Genomic DNA, 19825 nt, shown 5'->3' with positions numbered 1-19825 from the left:
AAATTCAGAAATCTCGCAAATTCATCAGTGCCTTACACTATTAGAACCAGGCTCAGACTGGCAGCGATTTTCGGCCCTGGCATTTTTCCATCTACACCAGCCCACTTATGGACCGCGATTTCCCACACCTGCACAACACAACACTGGGCAGAACGGCTGTCAGCAAACGTTTATACAATGCTTTTTTCCCAATCACCTGAATCTCTGAACCCTCTGACACTGCTGTGTTTTGGAGCCTCTCTCTTCCCTGACTCTCGTTTCCTTCCGTACAGAGGCCATGGCCAATGGCCAGCTTTCAGAATGTGTATCTCTGCTTTACTTGTCTTCCTGATTGTTGCAAACTGACTCAATTTAAGTCAACAAGGATGTAGGTGTGTCATGTTATTTATTCATTTTTTAAACACTAAACATTACAACTTAAAAAAATAGCTTGAACTAATTTCTTCAGCTTCTTGCATGTGTGTCAACCTCAGAAATAAGTCTGTTGCTAGTTATTGAGGCTTTAAAGGCAATATGGATGTTTGACGCTGTGAATGTGAGGCAAGCTATGTATTTTTCTTTTTTTTTTGTAGGTTATAACCTAGTGGATATTGTTAACTGCAACAGCAACAATGGTGTTCCATCTTGTCATCTTTCTGTCATCCTTTTAACACGTAATGATTCGAGATCACATCATCCTGACCTGTAGAAAGAAAGCTTTATTTTTGATTTTCTCTATGTTCTTAATCGTTCTGAGCTGTTTTGCTGTTGTTTTCATTGTAAAAATGTGTAATTACAGCAATATTATAAAACAGTAGATTAATACCTATTGAGGTTCATGGGGGAGGTCCAATAAGAGAATGTCTTATACACTTGTGAAAAGGCTGAAAATTGAGAATATCCGCTTAGAAGGACGTTAACTTTTTTCATTGCTTTATATAACATCAAAACAGAAGCTCATTTGAAAACAGCAGAACACGAATAAATTCTACAGATGCAATCTTCAGAAACGTCAGTCTCATTTATCTGTCATCCTTGTGGAGGTTATGGAAGCATCTTTATCGGGGCTCCACAGAAAGGAATTTGCAGAAGGCTGCAGAAGAAATATGGATAGGATTTGTTTAGAATCACTGATGGCAGCCCTCAGAGGAGGAGATAATTACCACCCTGACAAGCTTTGATCACAGGTACAGTTATTCTCAGAATGTCTGGGATAATAGTACAATGAGATGATGGCCTTGAATTTCACATAAATCCTCCCCAGTTTTACCGATTTTTCTCTCTTGTACTCTGAATAGAGGCTCTGTGTAGCAGGTGAAGAGACAAGCAGAACTAAATGAGGGGTGCTGATGTGTCAGGGCATCGCTGTCTGTAACAATCTTTTGATTTAAAGGAGTGAGGATAGGCATGTGTTGATGGGTGCTCTAAAGGTCTGAGCTGGAAATACTGTGGGTTAGCCATCCTTTCATACACTGTGGGTGGAATGATTCATAGTGGTTTCTTTTTGGTGAAGAGGAAACAAATTGCTCAATAAAACGGCAGAGGGATCAGTCAGGCCCACAATAGAGTCAGTTTGGGAAGAAGTAGGTGTTAAGTCGCAAGGGGGCATGCTGGTGGGAAGGTGATGGTGCAGATGTAACCTCCATATACAGCAGAAAGGTTCATTTTATTGAAACAACTTTGAAAATACCTCCACATCTCAGTGCAGCTCAAAAGCAAACAGACCTCCTACACTACCTGCCTGAGCTAAACCAAGAGACAACATTTCTTTGCAGGGCCACCCACTGATAGGAAAGAAGAGACATTTGTGTGAGTGTTTAATGGTCAAACAAAACAAATGAGTCAGTTAGTTCGTCTCTCATCCAACAACGAATACAATAAATCTTGTGTGTATTAAGGCCCTTTAATTTGCACGACTTAGTTCTCCAAGCTTGCTCTGTTGCTCATGCATATCATTTGCATTGTATCTGCTCCTGTATCCTGGTCATTAATCCTTCACTGATGTTGTTCTCATCCAGGCTAAGATGTGTCAATATCTGTGTCCTGCAAAGCAGTGCAGCCATGATGTCATTTCCTCCCACATCACTGATGACGTTCCTGTCGAGATCCACCTGCTGCAGACTCAGGTTCTCTTTCAACATGTCTGCCAGTAGCCTGACGCCAGGGTCCCCCAAATTGTTTTCATCTAAAATGATCTGAGTCAGAGAGGTGTTGCTTTTCAGGCTGTCAAAAAGTTCCTTCCAAGCTGATAGGTCCACACCATTCGTCTGTGCTAGCCCCAGGTACTGTAGATATGAGTGGGATCTCATGTATGATGCCAATACCTTGACCCCATTGCTACCAAGGCCGTTTCCACCGATGTCCAATTCCAAAAGTGCAAAAACCCTAAAAGAGCTCCAACCACCGGGAAGCTGTGAAGAGAAAAGCAATGCCTGCTGAATGGCTGCAGCGGCTGTTGCTGTTTGATCCTGCAGCTCAGCTACTCCCCTTAAAAGGGTAAGCACTCCGTGGTCACGCAGTTTGTTTCCAAACATGCTGCAAGAGGGAAGAAGAACCTTTTTAAAATCAAATTTACATTCCTTTAACAACCCATTACTTTGTTATTACCTAGGGGTGTCAAACTGGTTCCAAAAAGGGCCGTGTGGCTGCAGGTTTTCTTTCCAACCAAGGAATAGCACACCAGACTCCTTTCATCCCATCAAGGCATCAGGTTCAGACTGGACTCACTTGATGAGATGAATGGAGTATGGTGTGCCATTGCTTGGTTGGAAAGAAAACCTGCAGCCACATGGAACCAGTTTGACACCCCTGACCTATTACTATGTTATTACACATATGAATAATGTAAGACAAAGAAGAAGGGATTCCCCCCCCCCCTTTATTCCTCTCTGCTGTTATTAAAAGGGGCGTAAGAAATATTTTAGAGGAAGCATAAGGATGTTGAACAATTTACTTAAACATAGACTATTTCCGCTTATTTCTAGACCTAATGGTTTTAGGGAAATCTTCAATGGCTGTTGAGTCTCTCATCTTTGGTGAGAAAATCTTGCAAATGAAAAGGATACAAAACCCAAGGCTCTAGTTTCAGTGTTTAAAAGGCAAATTAGCTTTGATCCAATCTTGAATGGGACCAGTAGTTGTGCTGTTCCAAGCAGTGAGAAAAAAAAAAACACTTGATACACCAGGGAAGGGTTAGATGAGAACCTTAAGATGGCTATTTTTGATACTTTACAGGTCTTTCCTGGATTTCTACCTCTCTCTTCCTTAAGTAACATCACATTTACCTTTTGTTTGTTTATCATATACTTTAGGTTCCTTTTAATTAGAGCTCACAACTAATACAGACATTGCTGGGATATCAAGGCAATTAGGAACTAAGGAGCAAAAGTGAAGTATCACTTAAAAACATTCCCACTGACATAAATGGAAGTAAGTGAGAATAGGATTTTTGTTGAGCCAGAATAACTTCACATTCAGCCATAGTGAAGACGCTTAGACAGCCAAATACCAACTCCATATCTATTGTGTTTAATTCATACTCTTTGCATTTTAGAGGAACATTATGGCTGACACCTTTTTAGATGCTCCAGTTAATAAAATATCAAAGATCTTTGAATATAAAATTGATTGTCTCAGACTTATTTTTCTCTAACTTTCTAAGATTTTTACTGGAGCCACAGAGACAAGCTTTCCTACTCTGACTATTTTGTTGGGGGGAAAAAATAGCATAAAGGAGGCTAACTAGGAATTTTTTTAAGGGATTAAAAAGTTAAAGCTTACAATTTGGCAGACAAAAATATTCTTTCTTTCTCTTTAACTAAAAACAGGGTTGGTTAAAAAAGTTTAAAATGTCAACTGTTTGCCAGTTTGTGCCTTGTAAAAATGTCTTCTTCAAGTTTTAATCTGATATAATATGACTGGATGGCACCATAGACTTACTGCAAGCTCTGGATCTGCGGTTTTGCTCTCAGGATGTCCAGTAGGATGTGAGCGCCATAGGGGCCAATAAGGTTGAGGTTAAGGTTAAGCAGCGTGACTTCGGATTGGCTGCTTATCAGGGCCCCAGAAAGACTGAATAAAAGATCATCTGTCAGTTCTGTGTTCCTCAGAACCAGCTGCTCCACCTCATCAGATGTGCTCAGCACCATCATCATGGCATCGAGCTGTTCCCAACCCCCAAAAAACAAAAAGTAATTAGGAATAGGTCATCACTAGAGGTTTTCTTGTATATTAGACACATTGAAATGTTAAAAAAACAAAAGTTTATCAAGGAGTTTTCCCTGAAATCTAGAAATGTTAAATATAGCCTGGAGTGCTTGTGTAATCAGGGCACTAATGGTCCTGAGGTATCTGGATCACCTCATAAACATTACTTGTACATTTCCATATGTATTACGGAGGGGGGTTTATAGAAGGAAACAGAAGAAAACTGTAAAAACATTGCAGTAAAAACAAAGACATATCTCAAAAAGAACTGCAAAGTTGATTATATTTTCTTTTGTACATAAATAGATTGACCATGCATGCAAAAATGTGGATGTTAATCGTTCATGCACATGAGAGCAGTAGAGCTTCCGGGCTTCTTAAGTGTTTAGAGAAGAGACATGAACTAAAGGTGGAGTAAATACAAAGACAGGAAAAAGTCCAGGGAGGAGACATATGGTCTGGCTGTTGGCCACGTTGGCAGCATCACTTTGCGAGAGCTTGAGGAATTTTTCAGGAACTACTGATTTTTTTTATTTATTTTTATTCTGATCTGCATGACAAGGCCAGAAACCAAGGCACAGACCATCTGTTGCAATTGTTGGTGCTTTCTGATATTGTGCATAGAAACGGTCTTGTAGGGTTAAATGTTTTTTTAAGTGATTATACTTAATACTAGATACTTTTGTGGGAATGATAAGCTTAGTATTTTGAAAATGATCTATGAATAAACTTATTTGTGAATTCATCTAATCAGAGTATCACATAAAATCACAGAATTAACATCCACAGATTGGCGATAACAGCTGACTAACCTGCAGACACTTTGTGATCCAGATTAGCTTATTATTTGTAATAACGTTAGTTATTGTATGAGTTTAAATAACTGCTCTCTATATTTTCTTTGATGCCTTTATTCTTAAAGACCACATCATTCTTTCACTATCGGTTTTTAGAATTAAATTATTATGTAAGCATACAGTATATATAAATATATCATAGCAGAGGTGATATTTACAGCATCTTCTATACCCTGTATTTTGTAAATACAAACCTAACAGGAATGTGTGGAGAATAATTCAAATCCTCTGTGGTTTATAATAATAAGACTGAATAAGGCAATAGTAATGAAGGTTATTGGATGAAATATCTGTTAGCTTGCCAGCTTTAGGCACAGTATAGGTTTTTTTCTGGCTAATGCATTTTTGTGTCAGTTGAGCCATTTGTCTCTTCCAAATGTTTGTTTGCAGGATAACAGTCTGATGATTTACATTTGTGCATATGCTTTTAGTACACTTGTCCACTTAACATGGATTTGAGCTAAAACTGGAATTGATCCTGGAGGCAGATGACAGCTTCTTCTTCTTTGGAGCCATTATTAGTTTTGGTAATTTCATAGTATTTAATATATTTTCCTAACAGAATAAAAAGCAGATAAGCATTAACAAATACTGGAAAAGCAGGTGGTGCCCTCCTAGAAAATCACAATTACTTATTATAAAAATTAGTATTTAATCTACCTAGCTTAAATAGCTTCAGATATTAATATTACCTATCACAGTTCATTTACATTTTTTTTTTTGTAATGAATAACAGAACCAGAAGATCTTTAGATTGTAATGTGTTTAAGTAAGTCACTACATAGGTTGGAGCTTCTGCCCAAGCAATTTCCCACCTGTTTCAATGATCAGCAATGATCTTCATCACAGCTCTAGTGTTATACTGTTCAAAAATACAACATCAAATTGTTTATTATTCATCTTTCTGTCTTCCTTAGCCTTGGAATCCTCTACAGTGATCTGAGGTGTTAAAGCTTGTCTTTATTAGGAGGTGAGACACCTGAACAGGTCACCAGTCCAGACACAAGCATTCTGTTTTATAAGCAGGATGTTTATACCACCCTGATTTAAAAACAATTTTGATATTGTTTTTGTTATATCCTTTCACCAAGCAAACAATACATCAAAACAGTTACGATGGTTCCAACTTTATGTTTAGCAATAAACAAACTCAACCGCACTAACCTAAAGTAATTTATCGCTGCGTATAAGAACCATGTTTACAGAAGCGCACATTGCAGAAGCCCAGAGAGTTATGCTCTGAAGACTTTTGTTTATTTCCATCTCACAGAAAGCCATAACAATGTTTATCTTTGTTTCTGCCTTCGCTCTCCCATATTTGCCTTTTTTATTACCCACCACTTTTCAAAAACGTGCCCTAAAACTTAAAAAAAAACTAAAGTTTTACATTTTATCACCTGATTTTGGCTTCTAATATCCTGTCTGAGTCTCATGCTGTTTTCTTCATGCCTTTTTGAGGTTGATAGTCTGGGAGTTTAATGTTGTAGAATACAAACAGAAATATTAGCATTCTATCTGAAAAACACTGTAGCCTATGATAATATAATCATGTTTAATCATAGACCCTGCACATTAAAGCAGCCCTTATGACAATATTCCTCTTGGTGATTATTGCAAAGGTGCTATTAGAATAAACAAAAGCTCAATCAATGGGATGAACTTTAGAGGAGAGCCACTGGCCTGATTTAAAGAATAGCATTGATCAAATCATCATGGCTCAGCTGAGTGAGATTGGAAAAGGTTTTAAGGAAGAGTTGTTATTATTTATCGGCCTGACAAAACCAGCTTCATAAAGAGACAGCAAATCAACCAAAAAATTCAGGACCGTTGTTAATCCTCATTAGGAAGCATCAACAAGGATCATTACACGCTAGTCAAGGAGGGAGAAAAGAGCTGAGATCATAGCCAAAGCAGAAATGTGAAGGTAGCTTTAATTACTATTAATGAGTCACAGGAAAACTGATTAACAAAAATTCCGCTTGTGCAAAAGAGTACTTTGTCATTCATGGTCACTTGAGACTAAATTTATAAAAATATTTATCCAACATACAGCTAAAACTATGTGTGTTTTAGGACAGTTAAAATGCAGTTTAGTCTAATTACAAAAACACCATTAATTGAAGCATAGCGGTGGTGCTATCATGGGACAGGAATATTCTAATTAGCATCAACAAGGATGGCTTTCCATTAACTATATAAAAATAAAAAATAAATGTTGGTTGATTTGAAAGTCCTGCATCAAGACAATAAATCAAAAGAACAAAAAAAATAGTTTTACTAAATTAATAAAGATTTTACACTATTGGACTGTTCTTGAAGGACACAAACTGAGCTGTAAATGGAAGGAAGCTAAACAATATTCTATGCCTGAAGAAAAAGCTGATGTTCAGTGTATATTAGCTATTTAAAGTTGGAAAGAAAAATCTTAATGATAGGAAAAATAAGGACTTGTATAAAAATGTTATGGTTTCAGTTGTTTTCAAAAGAAGCAGTTTACAAATATCAAAGCACTGCAGTGGTTCCATAAAAAAATTGATGAATAAATTCAGTGCACTTAAAGAAAAGGAAACTCTGTATGCTACGATGAAAGCATATACTTGAACATTTCTTAAAAGACAAAACGACAGACTGATTTTTCATAGCATAATTTTCATTTCCGTAATTAAATTAAAATGTTTTTAATTTTCATAACCTTGGATGCTACTCCTAAAACTTGAACAATTTAAGTTATCAACTGTTTATTTTTCGAGTGTTGTTACTTAAGTACATGTTTACATTACATTTCCCAGTCTTACAGTACACTAAGTAATGCAAACCTGTGCATAATGCCTCAGTCTGTTTTACCTGCAGTGTCACAGCTATTACTTTTAAGCCAGCAGTGCTTCTGGCAGAAACAAAGATTCTCCACAGCACATGTGTTGGACACATACCTGTGCCTGCAGGTCCTGCTCTGGAACAGCCTCTACTTTGGCAGCATCCTGGCCTGCAGAGTCCTCCTCCTCCTCAGGCTCTCCATTGGGTAGTGGTATTGTATCACTTTCGGCACTTAGCTCCAGATCAGAGCTCTGAGCTTTGAGGCCCTGTGATGACAGCTTCCTCTGGAACCGATACCTCTCTAAGACTTACAGAGAAAATAAAGCAACTAATGGGTGGTATAACTGCGATAAAGAAGACGCGATTTGAATATGTGAGTGAAACTAATATTCCGTTTCTGCATTCATTAAGCAAAAGAGAAAGTGAAAGTGTTTAGATTTATGGATATGGGAATACGTGAGTCTGCGTAGGCAACATGTATAATCTCTCCCACACATCATCAATCTTCCTTCAAGCAGAATCTACTCAGCGCACTTTCTTGCAAATTCAGGCGTTTTTTTTTTTTGTTTGTTTGTTTGTTTCTTTTCCCTAAAGTGTGTTATGTAAATGAGTTACAGTCCTCCAGTGGGAGTCATTTTAATTCTGCTGTTATGCATAGTCTGTACTCACTGTTTGCCTTGAACCAGTGTTTGTTTGGGCTCTGGTTCAGCTCGGCGCTCATTTCCACACACTCTTTATAGAAGTCCTTCAGTGTTCCCTCATCTCTGGTTTTCCCGTCTGACTCTAGGCTTCTCTGCTTCTCACTTTTCTGCTTAGTCATTCCCTTAAAATCCTGCAAATAATCTTTAAAAAAGAAATGCTCCTCTTTAGAGAAAAAAATCTGGGGCCAAAGGTTTTGATAGCGGCAACAGTGTTATGTTTTGCAGAATTAAAACCGCAGTTTTCGAGGTCTCATTTTATGTTAGATTATTATTCAAAGTGATCAGATGTGTATTTATTGCTTCAAAATAAAGTATTTGCTGAAAAGGTTTTTGAAACATCATGTAAAGTTACTGCAGTCAGGACATGAACATAGCTTTAACTGGGAAAAAGTACAACTTACATCCTTTAAACAAGGATTGATATAAATTAGGAACAGATGGGCTTGAAGTAATTAACTCAGTATGTTAGCAGTGTTCACCTCGACAGAATCAGCTGTGTGGCGTCATGCAACAAAACCCACAGTTAAGAGTATGTCACAGATAATCAAGAACATTGAGCTTAGATATTTAGTTGGGGTGAAGTGATAAAACTTTCATTTTCTAAGGAGGTACAATATATTATAACACCAGTTTAGAGCTTGCTTTATTTTCTTAGGAAGCAAATATGTGATTTTTGTACAATAATGTTGCTGCTAAAACCTTCGGTTAGGAGAATGAATCCCACTCAGAACATGAGATTAAATCTTAAAAAGTTAAAGGTTAACATATCATCAATATATTAACTCTCCAACTCTATATCTAGTACATCAATGTAAGTTGAAAAAAAATGTCAACAGTAGTTGATTTAGATGTCATCATTTTGTGATAATAGTCTCCCATAAGATCTAGGTCGATTACAAAGTCGTGATCCAAGTTCAAAACCCTAAAATTAGAATTTTAAGCCTAAATATATAGGGTTAGGGTTAGGGTTAGGGTTAGGGTTACACTTTAAATTATTAGTTTAGTTTTTTTTTTTTTTTGCTTGAAGAACCTTCTACTGGCACTGAACTGATTTTCTTTATTTTTCTGTCCTGTTTACTGTACCTAATGTATAATGTGAGTATTATACTACCAAGATGTTTCACTTCAACATTGTACATCCAACATCAAAGTAATGAAACCAACAGCGATGATCAGCACTTACCAGCAGTTTTACTTGTCTTGATTGATTGTGATGGTGGCTGTTCTTTCTGCAGCCTTGTGGCATCCTGTGTTGTTTTTGAGTGGTTTGGTTTGTGTTCTGTCTGCTCTTCAGATTTTCCAGTCACTGTTGATCTCTCCAAGCCTTTGCCGCTTTGCCCCTCTTCCCCTCTGTTGTTCAAACCCGTCTTTCCCTTGCTCTCTTTCTGATCACTTTGACCCTTGCGTTCTTTCCTCCTGGATCTTTCTTTCATTCCAGCAAAAGCAGCATCTTCACTGTCAGTTGATCCTCCACTTCGCTCCTTAAAGTGTTTTCTTGGTCTTTTCACTGATTTCTTCTTGGGTTTGACTGGGATAAAAAGAGGGGATGATGGACATGACTCGATGGGGCCTTTACGGGAGAAAAAATAAAAGAAAATAAGTCTTTGTGATTCATTTTTTTATTTAGACTATTCCCCTGAAATGCTGGGTGGGCACAATGTCAAAAAAAATATTGATGAATAAGCTTTGGGAAGTAATAGAAAATGGAGACACTCATTTTCAGGCTTTGTACCACTGCCAGTGCTCAGCTCAACAGGGAGAATTAAGTTTTCCTTTGTGCCGTTGTTCAGTTGTTGGCAGGAGCTGTATTTTTGTCGGAGACTAGTGCATCTGAAAAAGATGAAAAATGTGCTTTCATAATGAGTCATATTTCCTCTCCTGTGCCTCCATCATCACTTCCATCAATTTCTTTTAAGCAGTCTGCCCCTTTTTTTCCCCAAATGCCTCAAGCTAGATTTGCCTAGTTTGTTGGTACTTATTACAAATTTTCTGCCATTGAGTTTCTCTCCTGTCTTCACAGGATGAAATCTGACCTGTAACAAGGTGTTCCACCAGCCAGCCAGCTCAGTCTGAAGCAGCTTTTCCTACCCTGCTGAAAGCCAGGAGCGTAGCGGTACTCGCAGCAGGAGCTGATTCGAGCTGCCATGATGCCATTGACGTATAACGAAGCACTGAAGGGGAAACCTCTGTGCCTCTGAGATACAAACTGAAACTGCTCTGAGAAATAAAATGGACAGAAATTAAGGATTTATAAAATATTATATCCTTTGGTTAAGACTAATAGTTTTCATTGGTTATTGGTCTATCAGTATTCTTAAGAATCAAACTAAGTTTATTTTATTTTGTCAGTAAAAAGTTAATCACGGCCCAGGGACGTCAGAAATAAACAGTCCTGTGGTTTCCAGGATTCATAAACATTAAAACATTGTTGGAAAGCTGCAACTTTGGGAAATCAAATTTAGACTGCTCTCTTATTGCTGAGCACGAATATTTTCTCCTTTTGCTTTACCTGGCATCCTATCACAATGCTACCACAACCGCTACTAAATCTAAATAAGAATATTTGCTCGCTAGCGATGGAAATTCAGGATCTTTTGAGAAAAATGGATTTTATGGTTCAATTTCATTTTCTAATGTTGGCTACAGAACATACATTGTAAAAAACGTACTCATTGAACTTGTCGTTGTCTGCCAATATAAAAAAATAATATAATATAAATTTATAATCTGCTTGTGGCAGTTATTTGTAAAGCTTGATTGGAATAACATTTTACTTTAATCTATGCTTTGTCCTTGAATGAACTGAAATACATGTTCCATAAAGTCTTGCAGTTCTCTGTCTCTCTCTTTTTCATTTGTTCGACAAGAGTAATCTTTTTTTGACAGCCAATAGACAGGAAATAGGTATAAAGAAAATAGGAGACGGACCTTCAACACACTCGAGGCTGTGGATTCATTCATTCATTCATTCATTCATTCATTCATTCATTCATTCATTCATTCATTCATTCATTCATTCATTCATTCATTCATTCATTCATTTCCTTTATCTTTTATTCTCCCCTGTCTGTCTCTTCCCTGCACAGACCTTCCCTGTTCAGACACAGATATTGCAAAAGTGTTCATTAGACACCTTAAAGGAGAAAAGAAAAGTGAAAAAGAACCCAAGCTGATACAGAACTTGAATTGAGCTTATTAACTTTATAAATTGGCTTTTTAACTGTTTACTTGTCTTATTAAGCCTTTAATTTAACCTATTAACTTCTTTTCATTTTTACTTAATTTACATTAGGTAACATATCACCCACAAAAGGCAACGTTAGATTACGGGTGCTATTCTACAAAGCAGATACACTCAGCTTCAAGACAGAGGGGGACCTAGTAGACCCTGCAGGCCACATTTGACCTCACTGGTTTAAGTTTTTTGCTGCAAAGTTACCAAAAATTAAAACTTGGACGATATTGGGTTAAACCAGTGTGTGAAATACCTGTCAATATTTGGGGGGGTCCCCATCTCCATTATTTTCGTAACGTTGTTGTCAACGTTGTGTCTTTCTTCTGTTTAACATGTTTAATTTGCATACGCGAACAGGATTGGCTGGCTCCACTTGGCAAATAACAGAACATATTTGTGAATAAATGTTTTGAATTTTAAATACTGGACTGGACAGCTTAGAAACATTTTAGTGACCATTAGTGACAAAAATATTTAATTTTAAATACTTTTCTTTTTTTACACAATTTAAGACCCCCTTTAAATTTTGCTTTTGAGGCTTTCAGCGGGTCTCAGGGGTTAATCAGGGGGGTCGAGCCCCCCGGACCCCCCTGTATTTCGCACTCTGGGTTAAACCATATCAGAGGATACAGATAAGTTACTATGGCTGAGTTCATAGTGAACCACAGTGTGACAGCATATTGTGCATCTGACAGGGACTGCTTTCAAACAGAAATTATGCATGTAAAATCATCAACAAGGTGTCCTTTTACTGATCACTCTGAGCTGATCACCCTAAAGCCTGAGGCATGTTTGAATACCATCGTTTTTTGTGAAATTGCATTATAACATGCAGGGTCTTGTCCTTTTTCCTTGTCAGTCCTTTTCATTGTTGGATGCCAGAGCTTCTGTTTGTCACTGTTATATACTTTGATTTTGCAGTTAAACTTCAGTTATGTCTGAAAAACACACAATTTATCTCAGTTTTAACCTATAAATTGCAATATGTAGGTCTGTGAAACGTGTGGATTGTTATATCAGGCAATATGGCCTCAAATATTCTTATGACCAATTGACAGCGATGCACTTACACTAACTTAATACAGTCTAAACTGAGACTTTGTGTTTTGAAAAGAAACTAAGAAAGGTACATAAAGTGGGTGTATGTTTTGTTGAAGTGATTAGAAAACAGCATGTTTCAAGGTTTGGCACCTACTTGGGTGGAAATGTCTATTTATTGTAATAGATTATTAAACATTAGCTTTTTTCTCATCTAAATAATTTACAGCAGCTTGGGTTGATATCAGAATAATAGAGGTTTGTAAATTACCTCCTGCTGAAACGAGGCCCTTAAAAACACAGAGATTTTCTCCTCCATTGATTTGCTGAAGAATTTTCAGTTCATCCCGAATAGACCTTGAGTGTGCTCGCCGCTGACCTTGCCCCAGGTACGTCATGGTCACTGTCACATTGGCTTTCTTAGCCTCTTTTTGTGCTTTTAGGCTACTCTGCTATAAAGAGAGAAAATTACATGCAAACCAGTTTTAAAGGTTACGTTACACGTGAAAACTTTGTTCTCCAAGTAGAGGTGTTTGGAGCAGATAAAACAGAGAAAAAACTGTGAAAGAATCTTTTCCTGGGCATCACAAAAAATCACCTGCATTAGAATTGTTGCGACACATTTATGTCCCTTTATGAAACTGAATAATTAATTTGTAATTTGGTGGCATCTCCTGGGTCAAGGCTATTCTGACAACAAAACAAGACCAATGCATAGTTAGGCATTGCATTGTTATGACTGTGTAGAGGTCATTGAAGAGGTTGTTGAAGTACAGTGAACTCATCGCTGTGATGTTGACATTTTGATTGATCCAAACTTTTTGACAGGGTAGATTATCCTGAGAGAATTAGCAACCAATTGATGGAAGGATTGTGGTCTTGAGGAAATTTACATGGCTTGCGATAACTGAGCCGGGTCAAAAGTGTCTCAAGAAAATAATTCCCACATCATTAAACTGCTGGCTGCAGCTTAAGTGGCTGATACAGAGCAGGATAGATCCAAGTTTTTATGTGGTCTGGATCAGACCCCGATCTGTGATCCGTGTGTGACAGATGAACTGTAGAGTTGTTGAACCTGGCAACTTCTTTCCCAATCTGTTAAGATCCCATTTTGGATATTATGGGTGAGTTTTTTCCATGCTTTTCTGTTATTAGTCAACAAGAGCTACTCCCACTGGGGTCTTCTGTTGTCGTGGCCCATCAGCTTCAAGGTTACACAGTGTGCGATCAGAGATCGAACTCCATTTACCACAGTTATGCTTTTTTGAACACCTCCAAACAGTCTTCCTGTTCTCCTTTGATATCAGCCATACGTCGCCCACTCTGGGTTTTTTTCTTCTCTTTTTTCAGACCTCCTTGGGTTTAAGAGACAGTTATATGGGAAAATCACAATATGTGAGCAATTTCTCATAAACTAAGATTCTTCCATCGAATGTAGAATCAAAGAACATTCTACATTCAAAGACTCTTTTGATTTATAATATAGGTTAACAAGCATTGGAAGATGTCTACCTAATGAAGTGGCTGGTGAGTATGTAAACATACACTATATTGCCAAAAGTATTTGCTCACCCATCCAAATTATTGGAATCAGGTGTTCCAATCACTTCCATGGCCACAGGTGTATAAATTCAAGCACCTAGGCATGCAGACTGTTTTTACAAACATTTGTGAAAGAATGGGTCGCTCTCAGGAGCTCAGTGAATTCCAGCGTGGAACTGTGATAGGATGCCACCTGTGCAACAAATCCAGTCGTGAAATTTCCTCGCTCCTAAATATTCCACAGTCAACTGTCAGCTGTATTATAAGAAAATGGAAGTGTTTGGGAACGACAGCAACTCAGCCACGAAGTGGTAGGCCACGTAAACTGACGGAGCGGGGTCAGCGGATGCTGACGCGCATAGTGCGAAGAGGTCGCCAACTTTCTGCAGAGTCAATCACTACAGACCTCCAAACTTCATGTGGCCTTCAGATTAGCTCAAGAACAGTGCGCAGAGAGCTTCATGGAATGGGTTTCCATGGTCGAGCAGCTGCACCCAAGCCATACATCACCAAGTGCAATGCAAAGCGTCGGATGCGGTGGTGTAAAGCACGCCGCCACTGGACTCTAGAGCAGTGGAGACGCGTTCTCTGGAGTGACGAATCGCGCTTCTCCATCTGGCAATCTGATGGACGGGTCTGGGTTTGGCGGTTGCCAGGAGAACGGTACTTGTCTGACTGCATTGTGCCAAGTGTAAAGTTTGGTGGAGGGGGGATTATGGTGTGGGGTTGTTTTTCAGGAGCTGGGCTTGGCCCCTTAGTTCCAGTGAAAGGAACTCTGAATGCTTCAGCATACCAAGACATTTTGGACAATTCCATGCTCCCAACTTTGTGGGAACAGTTTGGAGCTGGCCCCTTCCTCTTCCAACATGACTGTGCACCAGTGCACAAAGCAAGGTCCATAAAGACATGGATGACAGAGTCTGGTGTGGATGAACTTGACTGGCCTGCACAGAGTCCTGACCTCAACCCGATAGAACACCTTTGGGATGAATTAGAGCGGAGACTGAGAGCCAGGCCTTCTCGTCCAACATCAGTGTGCGACCTCACAAATGCGCTTCTGGAAGAATGGTCAAAAATTCCCATAAACACACTCCTAAACCTTGTGGACAGCCTTCCCAGAAGAGTTGAAGCTGTTCTAGCTGCAAAGGGTGGACCGACGTCATATTGAACCCTATGGATTAGGAACGGGATGTCACTTAAGCTCATATGTGAGTCAAGGCAGGTGAGCAAATACTTTTGGCAATATAGTGTAGCTTAAATATAAAGCATGAATCAGATAAACAGTCAATTCACCTGTTTTTCTGTATGAACTCTTGTTCTCTGTGAAGTAACTGATGAGAAGGATCCTCTTCTTTTTTCATATAGATAAGGGCAGGACTGACTCAGGGCCCTGTTGAGGGAGTTAAGGCTTGAGGCTTTTTTGGGAATGGCTGGAAGATATAGGTCACCTCCTTCAGATTTTCTGGGATCATTTAGCTACATCCAGCAAACACACAAATAAATACAAAAAGAGTTTTAGTCATTTTCAGAGCCTGTTGACTCTCAGCTGGATTGTGTGGGGAAAAAATAAATAAAAACATCTGAACAGGAAGCTCTCTTGCACAGTCAAACCTTTCTTACTGCCTTTATGTTTATGTCTAGCTCTTAAATATTGTGCAAATTATTCAAGAAAATAAACAACATCTTCAACATATCCAGTCTTTATAGCTGTGTGCTTCTAAGCCAATCCAAACTGCAATCTTGTATCTTGGCTCCCCCCAAAGGGAGTTGAAGGTACTGCAGAAGTGAAAGTCAGATAAACAATTATTGTATTTTTCATTTTTTTTAAACACTAATTAAAACTAAATTGCCCTAAAAGATGTTTTTAAGCTGTAAGGGAAGAAACACACACACACAAAAAAATCATTTTCTGTATTTCTATGTAAATACATAGAAAGTATTTCAGTATCAGGATCAATACATTTTAAAGCAAATATAAAACAACTACTTGTGCATATGGTTTACAGTTCTAGCTATTTCATGGCATACATGTTGTGATTTAAATTTCTTATTTATTGCCTTGTTTACATTTTTAAGCATAATAGGATATAAGCAATTTTAGACTTTATAAAAGTGACCTACCTTGTAGATTTCCACTGTATCAGGATTCTCAAAAAGGAGCATTTTGTTCTTTGCCCTGACTAGACTGGCAATGGGGTGAATCATTTTGCTATCTCTTGATTGTGATAGGATCTGTGTGCAGAAGTAAATCAATCATACATGCAAACTATGTCAATAAAATGGATCAGAAAAATACCAATGAGACTCACATGAGTATATGCGTCTCTTTCGGGAATTGCCTTGTCATACAGATCTTGAAGAAGTGTCCTGCTGTTTCTCCAAGTTCTTCTCATTGACATGCTCTGCTTTGACCTAAATTGAAAGCTACGTCTCAGAGAGACACATAATATCATGTTTATTTTATGAAACACAATATTCATTGCTTTTTAGAAGTTCATTCTTTATGACAGTATTAACATACAGAAGTGAAAATATACATGACAAGAATTAGGAGTACAGAGAGTGTCAAGGGTTCTGCACTAAAGCATGATATAAATTTTAAACAAGATGGTGGATATAGAATGTCTTTCGATTACAGTCCGTTTTTCTGAAGGAAATCGCATGGCTAATTCTTATGGAACTATGCTTTCTAATATTTTTTTGCCTTAGTATTGGCAGTTTTCATTTTCAAATAAGATCATTTAAAAACTGCTGAATGTATTTATCCCGAATATCTTTGTCTCCTACTGAAATTCGTGTGATGATCTGAAACACGCAGAGATAAGAAAATTAAGAAATCTGTATGAAGTAAATACTTCTTCACAGCCCTGTATTTATTTGATACATTATTAAGAACTCCTCCGAGATGTTTTTATTTGTTATATATGGTTGAAACATTTTTCAGTTCTATCAAGACTTCATAAATATTACATTTTCACATGTTTATGCTATTCACAAGTCTCCTTGTGAATAGCATAAACATGATGCATGATGGATATTTTAATGGACACCTAAGAATTACATTTTAAGGATTATGTCAGATAAATCTATAGGAGAAAAAAATGAAGACAATGTCATTGGCTTTGGGAGTTTGCTGAGTTTTGCAGGACAAAGGGTTGTCGGTTAAAGCTCTGGCTATCACCACTACCACTATCAGTGAGTGCGTGACTGGGGATGAAGGTAGCGTAAAGCACTTTGGTCAAGTCTTCTGTCTTGAAAAAGCACTATTTAAGTAAAGGCCATTTACCATTTAAAAATATATTCCTGTCATTGAGAGTAAATGAGTTATATGATGCGACATTGCAGGGCACCAACAGTTAAATGATTTATTTATATACATGAAAGAATCAAATAGCTTATACTTGTATATTAGTCAATCTTGTCATGTAAGATTCTGGCTAATTTTGAAAAGGTTATCTAATATGTATTGGGTATACAGAAGCAGCAGAGAGCAGGATAGGTTTGGTCAGAGCAGGATGTAGGAAATAACTCACTCAGGCAGAATGAGGTGAAGTCATGAGATTAGTGTTTGAAGGTGAAAATGGATTTAGTCTTCTTCTTCTCACCTGAGCGGATGGGCTGCTGTGATCCTTCAGATCAGTGAATTCACTCAGGCACAATAAATGCTCTGTGGTACCCAATGTGTTAAAAGGAAAAAAATCTCCCCGGAAAGATAACACTGAGATGACAGTGGTCTTTGTTTTTTCAAATGCTCACTAACAAGTCTCCATTGTTCCTTTACAGCTGACAGTGAGATGTGGTACATGAAACCTAATAACTGCATCTGCTGCCATGTCATCCAATGGACTGAGGGATTCTGGTAAAGGAGACAGCAGGCATGCATATCTACTTACTCTGCAGTGCAGGTCAACATTATTACCAACTAGAGGTGTTGGTAATAATTCTAGAGGTGTGTTCGAATAGAAAGAAAAAGTCTAGCCTCCTTTGTAGAACAATAAAAAGATAGATTTTTAGGTACATTTACAAAAGGGAAAAAACACCCCACATAAAAAATAAATCTTTTTTTTTTCTTTTTAACAAAACTACCAGTCTGAGTTATCATAATGAATTAGTAATCGACCCTGTTTCTTGGCATATGAATATAATGTATTATTGTATTATTATTATTTAAGATGGGAAAGATCTCATCCTGCTCAGGCTGCAAACTGGAGCTTTGACATACAAGATTAGATGAAGCTTTAGGTTTATCTCTCCACCATACACATGTAAAAGAGTTTACTGCAGTAAATATGAGGAATCCAGTGGCAACCAATTCTCAATCAATATATACCAGAGCTTTTACAGTTTTAATTAATTTTAAAGTCAAAAAAACGTTCTAACCACTGCTAGAATAAGCTAGAATTATCATCTTTGTTCCTCAAAGCTATAAAAAATTAAAACAATGAGATATAAGTCTATTTTCTTTTGGTGAAAAGAAAGACCTTCATATGCTATTTTTAAATACATATTTGGATCAAGCTGATCATTTCCGGTATTAACTCTTCATGGCAGGTGACTGTATTACTTGTCTCAACTTTGAACACAGCAAAACTCCAGCCAGAGCCGCAAAGTCAATGAATCAATTGCTCCAACGAATTCATTAATCCTGATTTCAAAGCAAATGTTAAGGAGTCTTTCTGTTGCAACACTCCCTATTTATGGAACAGAGCCAAGAGCCAATCGTGCTATTGACATTTTAAACAGATGTAGAACTGTGATAAAATTGTTTAATTAAAGCAGAAAACAGCAAACACCATACATATTAAACAGAAAACAGAAGCCGTAAAACGTGGAATTGTTTCTTAGCTCATTGAATTAATCCACACAGCACAGAGGCCTTACCTGCTACCGTGTCAGTTTAAGGAGCTGAATGTGTCTTTTTGCAGCAGGTGATCTGATACCTGCACAGCTGCTGATCTCCTGTTCTCTGCTCTCACGCTGCCAGCTGGTGACACCTGAGCGGTTGAAGCCCTGACACTGGCTCTTCATGCACCTTTAATTAATTTCCACTGACCGTTGTTCATCACTCCTCACTTAGGGGTTATTAAAAGGTTTAAGGAAAAACTTATTTTACTTCAAGTAGTGCAACATTTGAATTTTGGATCTTAATTATATCTGTTGACAGCAAATTCTGTATTGCATTTGCAAAGTTAAAAAAGATTTAGACTTTTGATCAAGAAGAAAAAAAAAAAAAAAAAAAAAGTGACATGTTAGAGTTTGAGTGATGGTTTTATGTGGATGGATGAAAACGTTATGCATCTAAACTTATTTCATTGCATTTTTAGATCAGATGTAAAAAACAATGTTTAGTTTAAAGCAGGGGAACACAGGATGCACACTGATAATGTCTTTGTTGTTTTTTGTTATCATTCAGAAAGATAAATCAGCTTTAAATTTGTTTTAAATTAGTGTTT

General features: G+C 37.6%; 1 protein-coding gene across 1 annotated transcript; it reads right to left on the bottom strand.

Annotated features, from left to right (window-relative positions):
• Positions 1 to 720: 720 nt before the first annotated feature.
• Positions 721 to 19292, bottom strand: LOC119793286. The gene is made up of 12 exons (XM_038300387.1): positions 19254 to 19292; positions 16682 to 16802; positions 16494 to 16604; positions 15666 to 15848; positions 13102 to 13282; positions 10591 to 10774; positions 10290 to 10387; positions 9741 to 10127; positions 8526 to 8699; positions 7973 to 8163; positions 3919 to 4142; positions 721 to 2514 (listed from the first exon to the last, which is right to left on the bottom strand). The coding sequence occupies exons 2-12, from the start codon at positions 16769 to 16771 to the stop codon at positions 1932 to 1934; spliced, it is 2406 nt and encodes an 801-aa protein (XP_038156315.1). The 5' UTR covers positions 16772 to 16802; positions 19254 to 19292; the 3' UTR covers positions 721 to 1931.
• Between the last annotated feature and the right edge of the window lie 533 nt (positions 19293 to 19825).

This window comes from Cyprinodon tularosa, unplaced genomic scaffold, assembly GCF_016077235.1.
Source record: "Cyprinodon tularosa strain WSP-4 unplaced genomic scaffold, ASM1607723v1 ctg112, whole genome shotgun sequence".
NCBI classification, from domain to species: domain Eukaryota; kingdom Metazoa; phylum Chordata; class Actinopteri; order Cyprinodontiformes; family Cyprinodontidae; genus Cyprinodon; species Cyprinodon tularosa.
Note: the sequence above shows the minus strand (reverse complement) of the source record. Positions and strands in the feature narration are given on the sequence as shown.

Coding starts and splice junctions, on each gene's coding strand:
- LOC119793286 (XM_038300387.1), bottom strand. CDS start 16,771: ATGTCAATGAGAAGAACTTGGAGAAACAGCAGGACACTTCTTCAAGAT. Junction 10,775..13,101: donor GGGCCTCGTTTCAGCAGGAG/GTAATTTACAAA, acceptor TTTATTTCTCAG/AGCAGTTTCAGTTTGTATCT. Junction 2,515..3,918: donor CCGCAGATCCAGAGCTTGCA/GTAAGTCTATGG, acceptor TCCCTCTTGCAG/CATGTTTGGAAACAAACTGC.